This window comes from Aristolochia californica, unplaced genomic scaffold, assembly GCF_029961685.1.
Source record: "Aristolochia californica isolate CCGP_79_NKW_82.1479 unplaced genomic scaffold, dmAriCali1.0.hap1 SCAF_8, whole genome shotgun sequence".
Taxonomy (NCBI): domain Eukaryota; kingdom Viridiplantae; phylum Streptophyta; class Magnoliopsida; order Piperales; family Aristolochiaceae; genus Aristolochia; species Aristolochia californica.
In genome coordinates, this window is record NW_027182279.1 from 34,088,167 (window position 1) to 34,112,729 (window position 24,563).

The 24,563-nt window shown below is 40.7% G+C and overlaps 2 protein-coding genes across 3 annotated transcripts in view; one reads left to right on the forward strand and one right to left on the reverse strand.

The window, feature by feature from the left end:
* Nucleotides 1-1,623: 1,623 nt before the first annotated feature.
* On the forward strand, nt 1,624-18,800 carry LOC137939199 (glutamyl-tRNA reductase-binding protein, chloroplastic-like). Its single transcript, XM_068784423.1, has 5 exons — nt 1,624-2,116; nt 2,296-2,376; nt 17,609-17,713; nt 18,066-18,215; nt 18,300-18,800. The coding sequence occupies exons 1-5, from the start codon at nt 1,736-1,738 to the stop codon at nt 18,537-18,539; spliced, it is 957 nt and encodes a 318-aa protein (XP_068640524.1). The 5' UTR covers nt 1,624-1,735; the 3' UTR covers nt 18,540-18,800.
* Nucleotides 18,801-19,428: 628 nt separating this feature from the next.
* Nucleotides 19,429-24,563, reverse strand: part of LOC137938761 (biotin--protein ligase 2-like) — a 38,026-nt gene continuing 32,891 nt past the window's right edge. Inside the window, exon 10 of one of the 2 annotated variants that reach the window (XM_068783792.1) lies at nt 19,429-20,028. In XM_068783792.1, coding sequence (XP_068639893.1) covers nt 19,980-20,028 — 49 coding nt within the window. In that variant the 3' untranslated portion in view covers nt 19,429-19,979. The remainder of the gene's footprint in view (nt 20,029-24,563) is intronic. The other variant, XM_068783793.1, reaches the window with a different exon arrangement.

Genomic DNA, 24,563 nt, shown 5'->3' on the forward strand with positions numbered 1-24,563 from the left:
AGAGAAATAGATTATAACAAATTAATTATATAAATACTCCTTTATAGGTAGAAGATAAAATTGAAGTCTCAATTACATTTCCTGAGTTTTTGCCATCCTTTAATTTAGATTTCCGTATAGCCTTTAATAGTATTTCAAATGTTTAGGGACTTGAATCTCTCTACACTAAAAGAAATCATATACAATAATCATTTCATTTCTAAAAATTGAACAACAATATGGTCAACCAAAACATAGATATTTCCTAAACTTATGTTTTAGTATTTGTTTTTTCAATTAAGACTATAGAAGGCATTATAGCAACTTCATATATAAAATAACCGAAGATAGGCATCTCTCCCTTGAGTCATTCGGTGGTATTAAAGTCTCTTGAACCTTGCAGTACAAGTGTTCCGAACTGGATTTACGTAGACTGAATTTAGTAAGTGGATTTATGTTTTAGAAATCAAACATGTTGACTCATTCGTTTATACTATATAGGGTACATCCACCTAAGTCCAAACCTAATAAGAATGACACCCTCCAATTAGTTCCATGACCATGCAGCTGAAGTAGTTGGTAGACTTGTGTCTCAAATAAGCAAAATTGAAAGGTACTCCTTAGTCACTAAGAACAATTATGAAGTGATATTGATCCTTTCTTGCCTTGGAAGAGTTCCTACCATTAGTAAAACATAAACACCAGAAGATGATCCAAAGGGGAGAAATAAAAACAATGAAAGAATATGCAGTCCATTCTCTACTCATCAAAAGATATAACTTTAAGTGAAATATAAGTAATATAATTAAGTTATACTTTAATATTATTATACAAGGACCTTTCCAAGATAAGACCAAATTCCCACATTACCCTTGTTTTCAAATGTATAGCCTTTTCTTCTAAACGAACGTTATTAAATTTATTTATTTTTAAAATTTTTGTGATTTTATTCGTAAATAGATAAGAAAAAATCAACTATTGAAGGGTGGGTGGGGTGGTGTTACAAGACATGATAAGGTAAAAAAACCATCTCCATCGCAAGGAAGCAAGGATGAGGTTATGAGGCGGGGTTGAAAGGTGATGAAAAGATTAAAAACCCAACTTTGTCAGGATGCACGGTAAGGATGGAGGGTTGCAGGTTGCATTTCTTAAAACCCACTCTCATTGTCATCCCTAGACCATAGTCTTATTATGATTTAACCAATGAAGATGGTCAAGTCAACCAGGTTTGTCTTATTTTCGGGTCTATAAGACTCATAACTTGAACAACAGATTGGGTCCGGTTAAACCTGATTCAACTGGTCGGTTCAATTTGAGATTTGTAACATTTGTTTACAAATATTTTATTTTTAGTAAATTTTAGAAAAAACATAAAAATACGTTCCGTGGGTAATGTACTTTCTTCCAAGTGATTATTTTTCTTTCCGATTTTTGTATGCATATGTGCCCATCCCATGACAGATCTGGATGAGTCCAGATTTACTGTACCATCTTTCAAGAAGGTGACTTAGAACTTGGCATAGAGACATCGCTCTGTGGCACAATGAAAATGCTTGAGAAAGAAGGGTACTTTTGTCCTTTCATCCATTTATAATTATTTAGCTCGAGCTCAAACCAACGTCTACCTCTCCCTGTTATCTTCCAACTCGCTTCCAACTCTCCGAGAACCGATTGGCTTGATCCTCTCAACATCTCAGCAGATTAAACGACCCCAGTCGTTCTCTTTCTTCCCTTCAAAATACTCTCTCCTTTCCTGATGATTTCCACAGCATATCCTACAAATTCTATTTCTATTCCTTCAGTTTCTTTCAGCACCTCTTCTTTGTTCCCACGGATAAAGGTCGCCAATTTCGGTCACTCGAGGCGAAATCCATGTCTCAAATCTTCTCAACACTGTTGTGTTTCTTTGGCTCAGTCGACAATGGCAAAGCTGCAGACAAAACCATCTCCAGCTGAAGTTTCTAGAACTATCATGGAGCTCTCTTCCGTGGGGACACTTTGCACTTTGACCCGGGAAGGATGGCCTTTAGGCACTGGTATTCCGTTCGCTGTAGACCCTCAAGGACTACCGATTCTGTGTTTGAATGCAATGAATCGGGATTTGTCCACTGATAGAAGGTCTAGCCTTCATGTTCAGGTATGAACTTTATTTTATCTCCTTTGTGATTTGGAATGCAGTCGGTCTTTTCCTGTGGTTGAACTTTTTGAAAGTTTTAGGCAGTATATGGTTTGTGTGAATATATTTCAGTTTGGGGACTTATTATTTTAGTTTAATCTTGCGTGTCTAACAGTTTTCCTTCATTGCCTTTCCATTAGTTTGAACAGTCTGGGATCCGAAGTCCACAGTGTATTCTGGTAGGCAGCCTTAACAAACCAGAAGACAATTTGCTCTTGAAGGTATTGTCATCCATTATTTTTTAGAACATTCTACCTATTTATTTATCTTCAACTTCTTCTTTTGAGCAGTTAATTTTTTTTAAACTAGCAGTTATTTTAATTGGAAAATTTTGTCATAGAACAAAATAGATCACAAAACTTAAGAAATTTATAGTTGTTAATGTTTTTGTGGAATCTGTCTTAAAAAAACGGTTATTTGTATTGAATAAGATCTTACATTTGTAAGGTAGTTCTATCTGTGTCAAGATTATGTAAAGCTCGTTATCACTTTTTTAAACTATCATCATTAAAAAAAAAAAAGAACAATATACTACATTGTTGTGTATAGCAGATCAAGTGGCAGGTACTCCTGCTCTTGCATACATGTCATTTACATGACATTTCACCTTGAAGCACCCACCCACTCCCTTCAAAATACAAACTTCCCCCTTCAAACCTCGACTGCAGCGCTGGCTTCAGCGTTGACAGTCAACCCCCCCCCCCCCCACCTCTGTGTCTTGGTAACTCCACCTACAACATCCTTGCCCCGAGCCATCTCAAACCCAGAAATGGACCTCGAGACCCCCACCGACCAGAAAAATGCTGACCTTTCACCACCACCAGATAACCATCAAAAAATTTTCTTCACCCCTGCCATCCAAAAGCCCCTTTTCAGCTATCATGAGGATAAAAATTCCGATGGTTTCAGCCCTTGCCCAGACACAATTTACTTCGAATCATGGCAAAACCAACCCCCTCCAGATTTGGCAACGGCTTCACCAACCCTTCAAAACACCATGGAAAAATCTGCGTCCAGCCTCATTCCCAAGACCCAGAAACCACCTGAAATACCTTCCCCACTCACTGTTCACGATCCAAAGACCACATCAAAACCTGAGCCCAATCCTTACACCACGCTCAATCTGGATCTTCAAACCCCTCCAGTTTTGGCTACCTATCATAGAAGGAAAAGGAGTGGCCCCACCCATTGCCAATCACGGACTGCTTTGGCCAGCAGAACATCCTCCCCCCCTGACCATTTCAAACCTCCCCTCCCTCCAATTGAAAGGATGGCAGCATAGCTACAATCCGAACGCAGTTGGTATGACGAGGAAACATGGCAAAACATGATGAATCTGGTTCTTCTCTTGGAAGTGGTTTTCCATGGACAGACTCCAGGATGGAAAGAAGACTTGGGAATTCAACAAATCAGTTCTAAATGATCTTGATCTCTTAGAATGTCTGGGGAGTAGGGTCTTCACGGAAGCGAGCAATAATTTGTCGCCTCCTAACACAATTCAAGCCTTCTATTGTGGTGCTCCAAGAAACGAAATGCCAAAGTCCTACGATAACCTCGTCCGTGACCTTTGGAACTGCCCTCGCTGCAATGGTCAGCTGTAAATTCGATCGGCCATTCTGGTGGAATCATGGTACTATGGGATAACTCTCTATTCGATGCAATCAACATCAATCACGGAACTTACTCGGTGGGGATTCATTTCCGTGATCGTTATTCTGATTCTCAATGGTGCCTCGCTGGAGTTTACGGTCCCAACCGTTATCGTGAGAGGAGGAATTTCTAGGAGGAGCTCTCTGTCCTCCAACTCCAGTGGCCTCTTCCGTGGATTTTTGCAGGAGATTTCAATGCAATTTGTTTCTGCGACGAAAAGTAACCTCCAACTACTCACATTTCATCTTCTATGAGGGGTTTTGCTGACTTCATCGGTAGTGGAGAATTAGAAGAGATCACTCTCTCAGGAAAAACCTTCACTTGTTCTAATGGGCAGCAGCACCTTATCCTCTCGAAGTTGGATCGTTTTCTTGCTGACTCAAATTGGCTTCATCTTTATGATGATATTTCCGGAAGAGTCCTCAATCGGGTAGGATCCGACCATTGGCCCATCCTATTATCCACCTCGTGTGGAAGATAAGGGTCCCCCCCCCCCCCCCCAATTCAGATTTGAAAACCCTTGGCTCTCGGATGATAATTTTGATGTGCTTTTGAAAAACTGGTGGTCCAATTTACTGGCTTGGGGTCGGCCAGAGTGGTCTCTTTTGATAAAGCTCAAATTCCTTAAAAAGATTCTTAAGGAATGGTCCTTCCGGCATCGTCAAACTAATAGAGAAAAGAAATCCTCTCTCCTCAACTGCATCGCTGAGCTGGATTCTTCGGAAGAACCAAGGTACCTAACTCAATCTGAATTTTCCACTCGCCTTTCGCTTCAAATGGAGTTGCAAACTCTCCTAGTTTAGGAAAGAATCAGCTGGAAGCAAAGAGCCCATTTTAAATGGCTAACTAATGGAGATGCCAATACAAAAATTTTTCACTCCCTCTCATCGACGAGGAAGAGATCCAACCGAATTACTCCTTATGCATCAATAATGGGGTAACGTCGGATAAGATCCATATTACTAATGAGTTACTCAATTTTTTCACAGATTTATACACTGATGACTATATTAACCGGCCTAAAGTCCAGCGGCTTCATTTTGGGCATCTCCCCCACTCTGTTTCATCTATTCTCGAAGCTCCTTTCTCCCAGAAGGAAATTGAAAAGGCAGTCTTGGGCATGGCTTGTGATCGGGCCCCGGGCCCAGATGGATTCAACGGTGAATTCTACCACCGTGCTTGGCCGATTATCAAGGGAGATATTTATAAGATGGTTGAGGGTTTTTTCAAGACCGACATCTCCTTTTGCAGCATGGGGGCCTCCTTTATCTCACTAATCCCCAAAAAGAGAAATGTTGAGACACCTGAAGACTTTCACCCTATCAGTCTGATCTCAAGTTCTTACAAGATTATTGCTAGACTCCTTGCAAACAAGTTCAAAACAGTTCTCCCTCTTGATATGAGCCATGGCTAGAGTGCTTTCTTGAAAGGTAGAAACATTTTGGACTTTTCTATGGCAGCGCACGAGTTGTTTGACATTTTTTCCCATTCGAAAGATCCAATTTTCACACTTAAGTTAGATTTAGAAAAGGCTTTCGTTCGGGTAAATTGGGTACTTTTGGATGACATCATGGTCCGGATGGGCTTCGGAGATCGTTGGAGATATTGGATTAGGAGCTGCCTATCCTCCGCTACGTACTTTCTTGTCTTTAATGGTACAACTTGCAGATGTTTCAATGGCTCAAGGGGATTAAGACACCGAGATCCTCTCTCCCCTCACCTCTTCAACATTGAATTTCTCTCTGCTATGCTATTTTCGGCCAAAGAATGTGGATGGCTTCATCCAACCAGCAGCTCCTTGGCTTTCAATATTCCTATCCTTCAATATGCGGATGACACTTTGATCTTCGGAGCAAGAACAATGGCCAACATCAGAAAAGTAAAGGCGATTTTGGAACTCTTTGAAATCTGCTCAAGTCAGAAAGTAAATTGGAGTAAAACTTCCTTGATTGGGTTCAATATCAACCCAAACTCCCTCTCAGAAATTGTGGCAGTGCTTGGTTGCTCAATCTCATCCACCCCCTGTACTTACCTCGGTCTTCCTTTGTTCATGGGCCATATTTTCAAAGATCTCTAGACTCCATTTATTGAGAAGATGGAATCGTGGCTTGCTTCGTGCAAGGGTCGGTTGCTTAGCAAGGCTGGAAGGTTGACTCTTTTAAAATCATGTATTGCTGGCATTCCAAACCATTATTTATCTTTCATGCCTTGCCTAGCCTCTGTTTGTCAGCAACTGGATAAGATGAAGAAGCGTTTTCTCTGGAGAGGAAACAACCCTGATTTCAAGTACGATTTGGTCAATTGGGAGGAAGTCTGCCTCCCGAAGAGCCTCGGAGGTCTCGGAATCTGTCTTTCCAAAGGCATGAACCAAGCCTTGCTCCTTAAATGGATTTGGAGGCTCAACTCATCTGCTCCAAATCTTTGGAAAAATATGGTGTTTTCAAAGCTTGGCATTTCCTCGAATTGGTGGACCGAAGGGGGAAACAGAAGGAAATTATCCCCTATATGGAGGTCTCTCTCTCTCCTCATCGGCAATCCAATTCTATGTGGGTGATGGTCATCATATCAGATTCTGGGAAGATTGGTGGTTGGGTGATATGCCTCTTCAGAACACCTTCCCTAGCCTCTTCAGAATTTCAAGATTAAGGAATATTACTATTGCTGAAGTCACTGATAATGGGGGATGGAACATTCAACCTCGTCATGGTCTATCTGAGCTTGAAGGTCTTGAAGCCAGCCTCTTGGATGCTTTACAGTCAGCCAGAATTCAAGCAAACAAATCAAATAAATTAATTTGGTGGCCAGATAAAAGTGGCTCCTTCTCAGTCTTCTCCGCTTACCTTGTTATTCGAGGCGGGATTACTCGTGGTCCAAAACATGTTGTGGAGTTCACATGGCGTCTTAGCCCCCCCCCCCAAAAAAAAAAAAAAAAAAAATTCTTCATGTCGAGTGCTTGCCGCAGCATGTTCATTATTATCTTGTATTTGGTCTCACATTTCGAGATCCGCAAATTCGGTAGCCGATGCGCTTGCTAAAAATGGAGCTACCCCACAATCCATGGTTATCAGGGACATGCTCTCCTCTTTGTAATTTTTGTAATTCTCTTGTTTATATATATATATACATCCTTTTAAAAAAAAAGAGTGTTTGCTGCAACAAGATTCTCTTGGCCGACAATCTCAACATGCGTGGCCAAATCGGAGTTGACCCCATTTGCTCTTTCTACCATGCAAATGAAGAAATTGTTAGTCACCTGCTTCTCTTGGGGGATTTGGATAGCAGAATTGGGCTCCATCTCTGTTTCCCAGAAGACTTGGCCGCCACCTGCCGAATGCTTGCAGGGACTTCTGTCCCCGGTCTTGGAAAATTGATGATCTCTGCCCTCTCCGCATTCATCCCCTAGGTTCTTTGGCTAGAGCACAATCAAAGGAGATTCAATGCCAAATTCAGCACTCAAGATAGAGTCATTGAAACCATCTCAGGCAATATTGCTACTTGGCTTCACTCTCGAAAAGCCTTCGCCCCCTTCTCAGGATCTTCTATCATAAATAATTAGAGGTCTTGCCCAGCTTCACACTTCTTCGAAGCCCCCTGTTATTTGTGAGTGGACCCCGCCAACTGCTGGTGTCCTTAAGTTGAATTTTGACGGATCTTCTTTTAGTAACGCTGGCTTAGCGGGTTTTAGCGGCATGATTCATGATTCTCTTGGGAACCAGATCGTCTCCTTCTTCGGCCTTCTCGGTATTGCGGACTCCACGACGGCTGAACTTCAAAGCCTTCTTAATGGGCTCCTTGTTTTTCAAGACCATTGCTTCGGGCCCATCCTGATCGAGGGAGATTCCAAGGTGGTGATCGGTTGGTGTGAGAATATCTCTACGCCTCCGTGGCGCCATTGGGATGCCTTTTTTGAAATTTTGGATATTGTCAATCTTTTTTACCGTTTTTGGTCTCTCATTTCGAGATCAACAAATTTTGTGGCTGATGTTTTAGCCAAGCAAGGAGCCTCCTTGCAATCTCTTGTTGTTAGGAGTTAGCTCCTCCTCTTTGCCCTCTTTAATAAAAACACATTTCATCAAAAAATAAAATAAACTGGTGATTTCTAATGTTTAGGCATGAAATGGCTACTTGACCCTGACTGATGTGGACCAAAATATGCTTGAGACTAACAATCAAGAGTTTGTGAGGCATGCGCTGTTGCAGACATTTGTGAACAATTGTGAAGCAGTATATTGTAACCAGCATTCAACTGTCATTTTCTGGAGCCATCTTTACTGACTATAAGAGGAACTACACTTTGTTTCCATCAGCAATTTTATGATCTTTGACTAAGATGTTCGAGTTTTTAGGAGGAAAGAAATGAGAGAGATTCGGGTATACTGACCCTTCTCCCTTCTCCCTTCTCCCATTTATAATTAAAAAAATTCTAACCCTTCTCCTATTTATAATTAAAACAATTCTAACCCTTCTCCTATTTAGAATAAAACAATTCTAAAAATTACATCTATGTCCTTGGAACCCATAAAACTTTTGAATCTACTTTCCATAAGAAATAACATTCCTAGAAAATAAATAAAACCTAATTTACTCTAATTAATATCTTCCAACACTCCCCTCAAGCTAGAGCATATAGCTTGAGCTTGTTGCAGAATTTGTCTCATAGTCCCCATAAACATAAAAGAAAAAACTACAAATTTGGTTTTAAAAAATTTGTGGTCTATGTGGCTTCAATAATTTTAAAATTTATGGTTGTGATCTTCGGCTTTGGCTTGCATTGAGCACATGTAGTCTTCTCTTTCTCCCCCTCAAAATAGAGAGTGTATGACAATTATCTTAAATTGAAAATAAAATAAAACCGGAACAGTCATCTTCCTCCATCTCTCTAGACCATCTTGAGGTGTTCCAAGAATAACAACTAAAGTGGACACACTCTCACAACCCTAACTAGAGGGCAAAACCCAAGAAAAGGGTAAAAGAAGTTGGCCAAGACAAATAAGAAAATTATAAATTAACACAAATGATTTTGAACACAAAATAGTGATAACAATCATTAAGAAAGAAAAGCCAATCACTAAAGGATGACAATAGAAAACCCATTAAAGGGCATCAGAAAATCCACTTCAGGGCAATAAACACACATATATAACAAAATAAGAAGACCAACTCAAGAAACTCAAATAAAGGGACTGACAAACTCAATTCCCTAAACAAGAGGAAAATTTTTCCTAACATAAATTTTGAACCATAAAAGCAATTGAAGTCCAAATAGAAATAAAGCATTCCGAAACAAAATATAAAGAATTAGATTTAGGAAATAAGAGAGAGTTAACATATGCAAGATGGAATGCAAGACAACAATAAAATTTCAAACGCAAAAACTTACGAGAGGATCAATCCTGACATAAGTGCAAAAAATATGACTAATGTAGAGTTTAAAAAGATACAAGACATCATCAGTAAGAACATAAAATATAAACTATACAATGAGAACCAACCACAAAATTGACAATAAAAATGGACCATAAAATGGACCAAGACAATCACCAAACTGACCATACGATAGACTAGAAATAAACAACGCAATCTCTGCATGCTGCTTACACTTAAGCTACTTCCTAATGTTAGGCCTCATGGGATCAAGCATAAAAACTGAGTCTTAGTTTTCGGCACTGGATTCCAGCTGAAGCAAGAAATTGGTTTTTGAGGGTAAAAACCTAAAAACAGGGGATGATTAAGCCTCTTTCCTCTACTTGTTTTATGCTGAAGTCATATATAAGACGAAGTTGCTCAGGAAACCCATGTGAAAGGCATGTTATTGTCTGAATGTGGCCTCAGTTTTCTCTTCCTTCATGCTTTTCATTATGAAAAAACTGAATAGCTTCTTCGAACTGCCAACTTGTAGCCTGTGGAAACAGTCTAGCAGTTTTGGCGTCAAACATTAAATATTAAATAGTGGTGGACCTTTCCTCTTATTTATGCTTCTTTGGCAAGGTAACTATCGAAGAAGAAAAATAGCTGAGATTTCTGTAGGCGGTTACATTGACTACTAATTTGTCAAGGGACAAGCTTCAACTGCATATAAATTTTCCGAAGATAGAAACCTGGAGCCAGCTGATGGATGTAGGCTTCAAACACGATTGAAGCAGCTACTTGAAACACAAATCCCAGAGACTTCATTATCCACCATAAACAGCAGCTATAGCCTTCTGAAATTTGCAAGTCGGAATACAAGGAAAAGGGTCCGATATTTATACTCTTCATAGAGATGTTTCTACAGATAGATCCTTCTTGTTTGCCAGAATCGAAGTGGGGCCTTTTGTTCCTTGCTGTGGACTTTCTCGAAAGCAGACTTTGAATTTTCAAATCGAGATGGGCAAGCAGCACTATGTGCATCCTCGTAGTATTTTTCTCAAATTGGCAGTAGGTTCTAGATTTGGAGAGATGAGATCAGCATCCACTGTAGTCTCTGCCCATGGCTTAAGGCCTGAAATCCTCTTTCACTCTGTGGTAACTCCACCTCAAAGCCTAGTGATGCAGTGCCTTCTCATAATCAGCCACAGAAATGCCGTATGAGGTTCTCTAATGTGGTCACAAACGGGAGAAATCAATGTTATAAGCTCTCCATCTGGCTCGATAGGCTCTCAGTCTTTTTCCCAAGCTCGCCTTATAGTTTAATCAATGGTCGAACATAAGATCTAACTGCTTAGTGGGTATCCTGGTGAAGAAGTCTGTCTTCTGATAGCTGAAGTAATTTGCATTCAGAAAAGATGAAGAGATGAGGAAGGGTATCCATCAACAGGAATTCGTGGACATACATACTGTTGTTTAAGGCGGTGATCATCAAAAGGATTTATTTGTTGGAAGCAAATCTTTATCACTCGCCCATAGCAATAAGCTAACTCGAGCAGAAACCCAAATAGATTTAAGCTGAATAGAAACAATGATACAGCCCAAGCCATCATACCAGAATGCAAACCAACATGAGGATGATTGGAAGTGAAAAACAGAGAAGACTTCAGGACTTAAATTTTTTAAGACTATCAAACAACATATTAACCAGAAAAAAGTTTTCAAACTATAAATTAGAAGAACAAAGAGAATTAAACAAGAAGGGAAAACATGTTGGGTAAGCAGAAGAAATATGATAGACCCCAAATTAGTGTTACCTACTCTAGAAGGAGTAAACAGAAGGATAATTAGAGGTGAGTAATGGGTCAGGGGCATTTTTGGAATTTGACAATGTTAAGTGGTTTCGGGAGGGAATTTAGAGAGGGAGCCGAGAGAGAGGAAGGGGCACGTCGTTTAGTCTTCAGAGCATGGCTCAGGGAAATACCAGGGTTATCGGCGACTATTTCCGACGAGTTCTACATCGATTTCGATAGTGGAGTTTCCGTTTCCTTGCATTGGTTGTATTCACATAAGGATTGGGATCTATCAGAGGTATTCTTGTTCAATTTCAGCGATTTCGGCAAGGAAGGAAAGGTTCATCATTCCTTCTTTCGTTTGTTTTGCTTGAAAATCTTTATTCCTGTTTTGGGGTACATCATCTGGTATCAGAGCGAGGTTGGGTTCGTCTCTGGAGTTCGGTAGTGAAAAGGAGTTTCCGTTTTTCGATTTCAATTACATCCGTACACATTGGCTTACTGTATCGGAAGTATATCAAAGATTTCGGGAGCATCGTCAGCTCGAAGGTGGGTTCTGTTACGATTTCGGCAGTAAGGTGATATCGAAAGGGTGGGTTTCCACTTCGAGGATTGGTAGAGAAGAAGAAGCAGAATAAAAAAAAAAAGTCTTCATGGCGATTACCAGAATGGAGTCGAGGGTGGAATCAGTGGAAGGAATCGTGAGCTCCGTAAGGGAGGAGGTGAGCTCGATGAAGGAAGAGGTTTGGAAGATTCCGGCCATGGAACAAGGGTTGACGACGCTGATTGGGCGGGTTGAACAACTCCTGCGTACCTAGGAAGAACTCAACCGAAATCTAAATGCACAGAGTAGGTTGGCGACGACGAGACAGGGGCTGGACTTGGTAGTGGGCGATAACTCAATCCAGAGAGGTATCGGACAGGGAAGAGACGGTGGCGAGGTTGACTGGAATAGGCAGAGCCGATATGAAGCGCGACCCAAAAAGTTAGAGTTGCCAATTTTTGAGGGAGAAGACCCTGATGACTGGATTTATAGAGCTGAACGCTATTTCACGCTTAATCAGGTATCTCACGGGGAAAAATTGGAAGCCGCCATAGTATGTCTCGAAGGGGAGGCATTAAAATGGTTCAAGTATGAAAATAACAAGAGGGAGATCATGAATTGGGAAGAATTTCAGTCCTTATTGCTAAAATGGTTCCGAAGTTCCAAAGACGGCTCTCCTTATGAGAAATTTCTGGCGCTAAAACAGGAGACCACCGTGGGAAATTACAGAAGGCGATTTGAGGATTTGGCTTCCACATTGGAAGATATTCCAGAAAAGGTGTTGGAGTCCAACTTTGTTAATGGGCTTAAGCCCGAAATTAGGGCCGAGGTGAGGGTGTTGGAACCAAATGGGTTGGGAAGGATCATGGAGTTGGCCCAAAAGTTGGAAGAAAAAAATAAAGTTATTAAGCAGACTCGGGTTGGGCTGGGTACTCCAAAACCAGCGGGGACCATAGTTGGGGGTAATGGGAGGACCACGTCCATGGCAGAAATGACGAAACATGGGATGGAAAAGAGGACGTCATTCAGGAAACTCACGGAAGCCGAAATCCAATACCGGAGAGCGGCATTTGTGCTACCGGTGTGATGAAAATTTTTCAACTGGGCATAGATGTAAAAACAAGGACCTACAAGTGCTGATTTTACAAGAGATAGAAGAAGAAGTTATGGAGGATAGCGACGACGGCCAATGTGAATAGCAGGAGGAAGAGGTTAGCGCGACTGCTCAAGTAGTGGAGGTGTTGTTGAATTCGGTAGTTGGATTAACACTTCCGAAGACTATCAAGATTGCGGGAAGCATCGGAGAACAGCCAGTCGTCGTACTTATTGATGGAGGAGCAACCCATAATTTTATTTCCACCACAATGGTCAAGAAACTGCACTTGCCTTTATCTCCAACGGAAAGTATGGCGTTCAATTGGGTACAGGTGAAGCACTTCCCAGGGAAGGCATTTGTAAGGGGGTTTGATTAACTCTTCAAGGAATAGAGATCGTGGAGGATTTTTTGCCTTTGGAATTGGGAAGCACCGATGTGATTTTAGGTGTACAGTGATTGGCGACCTTAGGCAGAACATATACAAATTGGAAAACACATGTTATGAAGTTTAGATTGGGTAATGAGACGGTGGTGTTACAGGGAGATCCCTCCTTGCACAAAACTTTGGTTTATCTTAAGGCGATGATGTGCACTATAAAGCATGAGGTACATGGGGGGTTCTTGTGGAGTTGGGCAATACCACAGTGACAGCGTCACAACCGATGGAGGACACGACATAGATGGTGAAGAACGTTTTGATGAAGTTCGGGGATGTTTTTGCCATGCCCCAAGAGTTACCACCAAAAAGGGAAAAGGAGCATGCCATAACTTTGAAGGAGGGAGCTTCACCGGTGAGTGTTTGCCCATATCGGTACCCCCAAATACAAAAAGAAGAAATAGAGAGGTTGGTGGGAGAAATGTTGGCTGTTGGAATCATACAGCCTAGCACTAGCCCTTTTTCAAACCCTGTGCTATTAGTCAAGAAGAAAGATGGAAGCTGGAGATTTTGTGGGGACTATAGAGCCCTTAACAAGGAGAGTATCCCGGATAAGTTTCCCATCCCAGTGATTGATGAGTTGTTAGATGAGCTTCATGGAGCACAAGTCTTTTCGAAGCTGGACTTGAAATCCGGATACCACCAAATCCGAATGAAAGCAGCTGATGTGCACAAGACAACTTTCCAGACTCATGAAGGACACTACGAATTCTTGGTTATGCCTTTTGGGCTTTGCCAATGCACCGACAACATTTCAATCCCTTATGAATGAGGTATTCAAATCCTTTCTCTGGTGATTTGTATTGGTATTCTTCGATGATATTTTGATATATAGTCCAAGTTGGAGTGCTCACTGTGATCATTTAGTTGTCATTGTGGAGAAATTAAGAGAACACTGGTTGTATGCTAATTCTACGAAGTGTTCTTTTGGAAGAGAACAGATAGAATACTTGGGACATATCATTTCTAGAGAGGGGGTGTCCGTTGATTTGAGTCAAATACAGGCTATGATGGATTGGCCCGCACCAACCACACTTAAGGACCTACGGGGTTTCCTTGGTCTTACAGGATACTAGCGGAAATTTGTTTCGGGTTATGAAGATATTGCGAGGCCCTTGACTGATCGATTAAAAAAAGATAAGTTTGGGTGATTGGATGAAGCCACATGGGCATTTGAGCGTTTGAAGGAAGCCATGACTACGGTACTAGTTTTGGCTCTACCCGATTTTTCGAAAATGTTTGTTGTGGAGACCGACGCTTCTGGATATGGGCTAGGGGCTGTTCTACTGCAAGATCAATGGCTGATTGCATTTTTTAGCCAAGTATTGAGTGAAGGAGCCAAATTGAAGTCTATTTATGAAAAAGAGCTCATGGCCATTGTGTTGGCTATTCAGAAATGGCGTCCATACCTGCTGGGAAGGAGGTTTTTGGTGCGAACTGACCAACAACGTTTAAAATTCTTGCTGGAACAGCGTCTCGTAAGTGTGGAATACCAACGCTGGTTGGTGAAATTGGTGGGCTATGACTTTGACATTCAATACTGACCGGGGGCAAGTAATAGAGTGGCGGATGCACTCTCTCGCAAACCGGACATGATGAATATAGCTGCAATTTCTGGGGTGCAATGGTTGGATATGGATGTTTTACAACAAGAAGTGGCAAATGACTCATTCTTACAACAAGTTATCACACGATTGGCAGCTGGTGACAAGGTAATCGGGTTTCAAGTTGACCATGGACAGCTCTTTTACAATGGCAGGTTGGTTTTATCTGCGACTTCTTCATTAATTCCAACATTATTGCGTGAATACCACTGCACACCTATTGGGGGCCATTCGGGGGAGGTTAAAACATATAGAAGAATGGCTGCGGACTTATATTGGCCAGGTATGAAGAAAAAAGTGACTGAATTCGTTCAAAATTGTGAGATCTACCAAAAGAACCAACACTTAGCACGTTCCCCAGCCGGTCTTTTTCAGCCTATTGATTTACCAGAGATGGTTTGAGAGGATTTGACCATAGACTTTATTGAAGGGTTGCCCAAGTCAGAGGGCGTGGATACTATTATGGTGGTGGTGGATAGGTTGAGCAAGTATGCTCACTTTTTGGTATTGCGGCACCCATTTACAGCCAAAACCATGGTTGATTTATTTGTGAGACAGGTGGTTCAATTGCTTGGCGTGCCCAAGTCTATTATTTCGGATCGGGACAAGGTGTTTATGAGTCATTTCTGGCAGGAACTCTTTCATCTTCAAGGGACTGATTTGTCGCATAGCACCGCCTACCACCCTCAAACAGATGGTCAATTTGAAGTGGTTAGTAGGTATTTGGAGACCTATCTTCGATGTTTCGCTTCTGATAGACCAAAAACTTGGGGAAATGGTTGTCCTGGGCGGAATATTGGTATAACACTAGCTTCCATTCTTCTATGGGTACCACTCCATTCCGAGTCTTATACGGCGTGACCCTCCATCCTTATTGCACTATAAGTCCGGGACAGCTACAGTTTCTGAAGTCGAGCAGATTTTAGAGGAACGGGATGCGTATCTTGATGATTTGAAGATGCACAAACTGCGCGCTCAGCAGAGAATGAAGGCCACGGCTGATCTTAAAAGGAGGGATGAAGAGTTTCAGGTGGGGGATCGCGTGTTTGTAAAACTCTGGCCCTATCGGCAACGTTCCTTGGCCACTCGGTGCAGTGAGAAGTTGGCGGCACGTTTTTATGGACCTTTTGAGGTGGTGTCACGAGTTGGAAGCATTTCTTACAAACTGCAACTTCCACCAGAGTCCTCCGTGCATCCGGTGTTTCAATGTCTCCCAACTTCGGCGAGCAAAAGGAATATCACATTCATCTTCGATTCTTCCTCCACAATTGAATGCTGAATTAGAGATGTTGGTTGAACCTGCTGCAATTTTGAATATACGCAGAGTGGACAAAAATGGGCAGCAGCGGATGGAGGTTTTGGTGCAATGGAAGGACCTACTCGAGTTTGAAGCCACTTGGGAGGATTTTGAGGCATTAAGGCTCCAGTTTCCTGCTTTTCACCTTGAGGACAAGGTGAAAGTTTGGGCTGGGGGTAATGATAGACCCCAAATTAGTGTTACCTACTCTAGAAGGAGTAAACAGAAGGATAATTAGAGGGTAAGTAATGGGTCAGGGGCATTTTGGGAATTTGACAATGTTAAGTGGTTTCGGGAGGGAATTTAGAGAGAGAGCCAAGAGAGAGGAAGGGGTGCATCGTTTAGTCTTCAGAGCGTGGCTCAGGGAGAGTACTGGTCTCTCGAATACTAGGGTTATCGGCGACTATTACCGGCGAGTTCTACATCGATTTCGACAGTGGAGTTTTCGTTTTCTTGCGTTGGTTGTATTCGCATAAGGATTGGGATCTATCAGAGGTATTCTTGTTCGATTTTGGTGATTTCAACAGGGAAGGAAAGGTTCGCCATTCCTTCTTTCCTTTGTTTTGCTTGAAAATCTTTATTCCTGTTTTTGGGTACATCAAAATAACATTATAATAAACAAAGATCAAAGAATTCTAATCACAAATAATCTAACAAGAAGACAGCTTCATCATCTCTGTGAATTGACCAGGTCAATTCACAGACCCTAGAATGACTTGACAAATTGTTAGAATTTGCAGGAGAGAGAAGATGGGAGACATTAGAATTTACAGACCCTTCTCGCCTATTTATTGTTAATTTTTTTCTAAAATTACATCTTTGTCCCTGAAATACATAAAACCTAGGAATCTACTTTCCAAAAGAAATAACATCCTGGAAATTAACTCAAACTAATATTTTCCAACATAAGATTATTATTACTTATTCACTAAATTATCATTTCAGTGTTTTGAATCAAAGGATTATGTGTTGGACAAATATGCTTCTATTATGTCAGTAAGCCTTTATTGCATCAGATAGTATTTTGCTTCCATGAATGGTGTGGTGATTACCATTTTCCAGCTTAAGTTGCCCTATATTTGATGACCTTATCATGGATATCTGATATTGGACCTCTAAAAGGGTGGTATATGTGAACTTTAAATGAGGGACTTACCTCCTTGTGAGGAAACGTCGATGAGGATATCATCACATTTATAATTATTCTGTGGTTAGGATATCTGGGCATTCTCATATTTGGATGAAACAGGTTAAAAAATTTATTTAGCACTTCAGCTATTGATGTGAAATTGGGTTAAATTAGTCTTTATTGCTCTGATCTGTTTATATTATTTTCATCCTGTGTTTCTTCACACAGAAAAAAGGAGTTCTAGTTAATTTTTTGTTTTTTTATGAATAGTGCGTATATTGATAGAGAAAAAAAAGGTGAAAAATTACAAACCTAGCTCCAGGGGCCTGTCTCCACAACAAAGTGTTGAAGAGAAATGCCTGCTTTTGCCTGGAGTCTGCCAGGTGATTAGCAGAGTGCGGAATGTGATTCCATTTACAGCTTAACGGAAAAAATAAATTACATATTTCATTGAACATATCCCAATGACGCCATGGGGTTTTGCCGTAGTCTCTTGTTAGTTACTTCTGTTACACCCATAAAACTCTTGATTTTCTTGCTTTGTTTGCTTTTTTGTAGAAGCTTCATGAACAATGGATGAAGAGGTTTGGGGAAAAAGTGGATGAAGACCTTATATATGTAGTTGATGTAGAAAGGCTGCTACATTTGGAAGACTCGAAGGAGGTATGGATGAGTCAAAGTGGTTGCTCTTCATGAGTTATTAATAGCTACAGTTCCAGTGAATGTTGAATTGCATTTGAGAGGACTTTCTGACGGAAGATTGGGCTGGATGGAACAATGAAAGTAGTGATAGTGGGATGTGTTCCTGTGAAAGGAAATGGTGAACTTCCATTACATACAAGAGATGTAGTTACACTTTCACTAACGCTGCCACGTTCATTTTAACTTCATCACATATGCACCTTGTCTTTATCAACTTTTGAGGACCCAAAAAGAATTTTTATATGCATATGACTGCTCCACGATCTTAATCGTTTGATCTTTTGTTCTCTTTTCAATACTTTGTTTGATTCAGGATGGCATATGGGTGACATCATTGGAATACATGAACGCTAGCCCAGATCCGCTTCGCAACTATGCAGAAAAGATAGTGAACGAGATGAATGCCAATCACATGGAAGATGTTCATCGCTTTTGCAATATTTATGTGGACTTGGGATTTGAGGTTTATACTCGTCAATTAGTAATTTCTCAGTGATTACCATCAAAGATGCTTGGATATTTACTTAACACTGCTATGGAATTGCAGGTGGCAGAGGCTAAGATGATATGGGTTGATCGGTTGGGGTTTGATGTGCACCTTCGCTCTACTCAAAATAATGTATATGAGGTACGAATTCCGTTTTCCAGAGAAGTTGCTGACGAGAAGAGCGTAAAATCTTCCCTCAATTGTATGTCTCAACTGGCATGGGAAGTGGAGAAGCATTTCAGTGCCCCAGACTTTGAAAAGGTGACACACTTGAAACAAATAAGCTGTAGTGGAAACTAGGCACTAGCGAGAGCAAATGTAGGTTAGTACTCTTTGTAGAGTTGTTCTATTCATTGGAGGCATCTATATTATGTACTTAATAGTTTCAGCCACAAGGCCAATATATTTATTCATTCAGAGGGTTCAGGAAGAGAGCTGCTTGCCCTTTTCTATGCGTATATCTGTCACAGACTTGTACAAATTTTGGGAATTAGAAGAGAAGTTATGAGCTGAAAGTTTCAGGTTATGACATCTCAGAATATTCTTGTTTGATGGCACATTCTCTTTGTACCATTACTTGAGTTTTTTCCGTCAATCCTTCTATCTCGTGGTAGGTTTTCTAGCATAAATTGTCCGTGAAGTTTTTCTTTTTTCATCAAATGGGAAAAGTGGAAAGGTTGTTCTCTCAAGATTCCCCAGGTGTCTTTTAAAGAGGAATATAAGATGTCCCCAGGCAGAGGAAATTTTTTCCAGCCAAAACGTAAGAGAGCCTTATAGGGAGTTTAAAAAATGTCTTGGAGATGTAACTAGGGGTGGCGTAACTAGGGGTGGCGACGGATCATAGAGATTCTGTTCTGCTTTATTTATTCTCTATCTTCTCGGTTACCTGTTTCATGCGAAATAGGTGGAGGATACACAGTTTTTGCTTATTTGCCTGGGCAAACGGATAATGACCAATAATTCCTGGGGTGTGTTGAATCAAATAATATGCAAGCATATGAGTAGCCAAACAAAAATATGATCACTACACAGGATACAAAAGAAATTATCTCAATTGAGAAAATGATCAGATTCAGAACGGTATCATCAGTGTTTGAAACAAAATCATTGAACTAGTTGCAATTGTTTGTTTCAGATTTCTGTTTTGGCTTCTTTTCTGGTATATTTCAAATACCAGCATGAAATTTATCCATTCATAGAATTAAATCAAGCAAAAAGAGTAAGCGTTTTATGAAAACTAGTACCCCTCCATTAAGGTATCTTATGTTTAAGTTGTTTGCAGCTCGAGTTTATCTTCAATGATCATCTCAACTTAAAACAAAACCATCGATTTCCTCGTCCCAATATTTCTTGGCCTTGCATTACAGCAAAAGGAATATACTCCTAAATAGATAAGCACATAGTAGAGTAGAATCAGAACTTTAAAATCATGAGTTCAGGTTGTTGAGCTTTTCTGCAGCTGCTTCTCTTTAGTTGTTCAGTACAGCGATCAGGCTTATGAAGAAGATACTATTATCCCTTGTAGCCACAAGTCAGTTGCTTCTTCTATGCACTTGATAGACTCCAAGGCATTACTTTCAAGGTGGCAAGTCATTAGTTATTCAGTGATGTCAAACCCGGACCTTCTTTAGTTTGATTATTTTTCACCACCTTCTCTTGTTTTGAGTATGAGGGATCTGTCACAGCTCAAAAATTAAGAAAAAAATTGTTGTTCACTTCAGGCCCTTTTAAGTGCTAGAGTCAGCTTGCTTCCACTTTCCTTCTTACAAGTCCTTTGAAGAAATCAAAGCTGCAAAAGCACAAATTCAATGCATTATTAAGACATTACATAGAACAAACCAATAATGCGATGTGATGAAAACAGTCATATATACTCCTCGAGTTCCTCTTGGTGGTAATAATCCTCTTAGCCATTTTACCCAATATAAACTACTATTGTCCCCAGAATCTCAATTTGCTACTGACATGTTTGGACACACAAGGATCAACCCAAAAATGAACAATCAATAGAAATGGATTTCTCTTAGTTACTAATGTAACTATGAACTCATAATGTAATGCAATCACGGAGGCTTACTTCCATAGGCCACAAACTGCAGTATATGCGTGCTTTTAACTTTAGGATCAGTGTTATTTAAAGTAAATACCATGAAAATGGACCATATAATTTACCAGTAACCAACTGAAGTGAAAAGATGTGAAACTTACAGAAATGAATGTAATTTATTTCTGACAATGCAAGAGTAAGATGAAGATGAAAGACTAGAAGATTCCCGACCTAACCTGAGATCAACCCCTGTAAAGCTGGATAGACAACAGAGCCAGAAAATGGGGTGAAGCAATGGAGATCACATGACCACTGGAACTAATTGTCTCAAGTGAAATAGGCCTGCATATGCTTTTTTCTTTTGGGCTAAAGCTTCCTGATTGAGTTAGGAGGATTATTCGAAAGAGCTCTAGCAAAATGTTCTGATTTTCTCTGGTACAGTGGGGCAAACACTTTCAGTGAAAGTGGAACTAAAACACTACTTGCAAGGTTAAAGTTTTTACAAAAAAACTTCTCCAAATCAGTCATAGTTGAAGGAGACTCAGCTCTTGTATTAATCGGCTTGCAAAAAACTGATCCTCCACCATGGAGGATAAGGTGTTAAGGGGTATCTTGCCGTCCTAAAATGTATGGGGAATCTCTTCCCCCTTTCTAAGGCTTGATGCTTTGCCTTTTCCTCCCCTTGTGCAATTTTTTTTCCCTCATTCCTTAATGAAAATCCATAAGTTGAGGAAAAAAAAAACTCTCCTCTTAACACTGCAACAAGGATTTCATTGAAAGCAATAGACAGGAAGGCTTTTATATGCGTCCTCCCTACAAATCTGGAATGCTTTTCTTGTCAGTTTGGGAATGCTGCAGAGAATGATAACTACATATGTGAAAAAACTGAAATCTGGAAGGGTACGTCCATTTTCCTATTTTGAATTCAGAGAAACACAAAGTAAATTTACCGAGTCACCACATTTAGGGAACACCTAGATCCTCCACTTTCTCAGGCTCCCATGCAAATGATTGATGCCTTGAATCTGAATCACCAATCTAATCAATACTTACAGCCTCCAACCAATCCTAATAACCTGACCTCTATAGCACTATTTCCACAACTCCCCAACCTTCGATCCCTTCCTAACCCACTCTTATCCTAAACTGCAGTCCCACACCACTTCCCACCCAACAACGCCCACTGTCCTCTCATGTTAAATGAAATCAGCAGCTAAATTGGCTGAACTAAGTACATGAGACCAAGTACAAGAAATGGTGGATACAATGTCCAAAATATCAAGAAAAATTTGCCAATGATGCCATGGGGGGAAGGATGAGGTGAAATACCATCCGATGACGACCTTGGAGTCTCCCTCCACGATAAGGGGACCACTGAAGTGATTCTGAAAAATTCGCAAGCTGTGAAGGAGACCGGAGAGCTCAGCAGTGGTCGAGTCAGCAATTCTGAGAGGGCCAGAGTAAGAGAGAATGGTAGTGCCCCTTGGATAAAAATCACCCCACCAAAACTAGCCAAACTCGGGTTCCCAAAGGCGTTACCATCAAAGTTTAGCTTATAGTATCCGGAGGAAGGAGGCTCCCAAATAGAAAATCTTAATCTGCATACAAATTCCTAAGCAAATACTCCACAACACACCCAAAGCACCCTATGACCTACGCCCGGGACCTCCTTGCCACGCCACGTGCCAAATTCTTCATCTAGCTGTATGCAGGAACAAAATCTTAAATTCTGATCCTTAATCCGTCGGGGCACCCATATCCTGGACCCTCTTTGACCCTTCTGTAAAACTGCCCTAGAAATGGCAACCCACATTCTCCTATCATGCCAGTTTACCCATCTGGTTTGGATATCTCTTCTAAATAAAATTGGCCTCCAATACTGTGCCTCGGGAAACTTAGCAGACATTGTCCTCTCATTCATTGACTCCAAACTCCCAAAGATAGGTAAAATGATTATATCATGCTGTATTGGTCATATCATTTGGGCACTCTGGAAAGAACGTAACAGGAGGAAATTCAAATTCAAAACCTCTCCTTTTAAAGTTCTAACAAAGCCAAGTATCTGTTTGGCTCCTATATAAAAAAGAATTCAGAAACTTTAGTGATTCAAACTTTAGGGGAAACTAGCAGACAATCGCTGGTCTATCTCTGCAACCTCCCCGCCCTAACCATGGCTATATGGGTCCTCCCTCCTCCCAGGCATATAAAGCTCAACTTTGATGGAAGTGCTTCCGGTTGCCCGGGTCTAGCAGGGTTCGGTTGTGTTATCCATGATGCAACTAGTAACCTCCTCTTCTCTTACCCCTTGGCCACTCCGGTTCTACCATAGCAAAACTCTCGGGACTGTTGCACGGGCCGAAATTTTTCTCTAGCCATCTCTTTGGTCCTCTTGAATTGAAGGCGATTCAAAAGTGGTTATCAATTGGTGTGCAAACTCCGTCAGATCCCCATGGCGTCATTGGGATATGTTCAATGGAATATGTAATTTATTTTCCCATTTAAGTTGTGTTAAGGAATAGTATCACATGGATTATTGAATACAAAGATATTGAGTTTATTAGTTGGGAAAGAGGTTTCCTAAGTTGACTAGTCATTTTGGGATAAGGCCTTGGACCCAATTTAACATGGTATCAGAGCAGGTACTCATATGTGGACCTACACCTAAAAAGACTATCTACTTGTAGAGCCACAAAAAGAGGGCCTACACCTAAAAACTATCCACTTGTAGAGCCACAAAAGAGGTCTACACCTAAACTGCCTACTCCTAAATTATCCACTTGTAGAGCCACAAAAGATGGTCTACACGTGAGGGGGAGTGTTAAGGAATAGTCCCACATAGATTATTGAGTACAAAGATCTTGAGTTTATTAGTTGGGAAATAAGTTTCCTAAGTTGACTAGTCATTTTGGGATAGAACCTTGGACCCAATTTAACAAGTTGTAAATGGAATCACATTCCCCACTCTGCTAATCTCCTGGCAGACTTCCAAGCCAAGGCGGGCTTTTCACTCCAATACTTTGTTGTGGAGTCAGGCCCCCCCCTCTCCCCCCCATTCATTAAAAAAAAAAAAAAAAAAAACACTCATAATAGGCTCAAGAACATTTTTCAGCATCAAGAAAATCTTTTTCCCATAAAATTATAACTTTTTATGAACATAACCAATTTTCAGCCAAGAACTTGTAAACCGACAAAACTGCCTTGGTAAACTTCTTCTAATCCGAGATGCATAAATCTCAATAATTTCATAAGATGAAGATAGCAATAAAATTATCTCTAAACCATCTTCTAAAGATCCGAAAACCAAGAGCATCAAGTAATAATAACAAGAATGAAAAACTTATCTCACAAGCTTCAATCTTACTTCACAAAGAGGCTTTATGGAGTAGCTTTGATCATAACTTCTTAGAGCATTCTTTTGACGTGGGGATCCTAAATTTGATGCTCTGATACCATGTTGAATTTAGGACCTCAAGAAAGATAAGAGAGGGAGAAGAAAAAAGAGTAAAGAGAGAGAGAGAGAGAGAGCTCGGGTAGAGAGGAGAGAAGAGAAAAAGAGAGAAAATACTTTAGGCAAAAGAGAGATTCTTCCACAAGTTGAGAAGTGGAGAGTTTGATTGAACACTTCTACCAAGACCCCTATTTATACTATTTCCTTTACATATTTAAGGAAACTTCAAAGATAAATTAGGATCCCTAATATCCCAATTACATCAATCATGATTATCCAAATCTACATAAATCAAGGGAAGATAAATCAATTACATTAATCAAGGAAGATTGCCAAATCTTCCAACTCATGTGATAAGGATTCCAGCTCGTGTGATGACTCATCATGCCACCTCATATGGTGACTCATCATGCCAGTTTGTGTGGTCATGGTGGGTTTGGACCCACCTTGTAACAACTACTTCAAGGCCTCTTGGTCTTCCAAGACCGTCTCGTTGGGCCCCTCATCATCGAAGGAGATTCCAAGATCGTCATCAATTGGTGTGCCAAGAAAATTCGGACCCAACCCCCCGGCGGCATATGGATAACTTTCAATCTAAATTGTACATGGATCCATACCCCCAGATCTGCCAATCACTTGGCCGACTTTCAAGGACATCGTGGTTTTTCCCTAACAACACCTTGTTGTGGAGGACAGCTCATCTTGCTAGGTTGTATTTTTCTCTCCTTGAATAAAAATTTACACATTTTCCTCATAAAAAGGACCATAACGTTTCCGCCCAACTTGAGTGCATGATATCCAAGATACAAGCACTTGGTTGCCCAGGGGT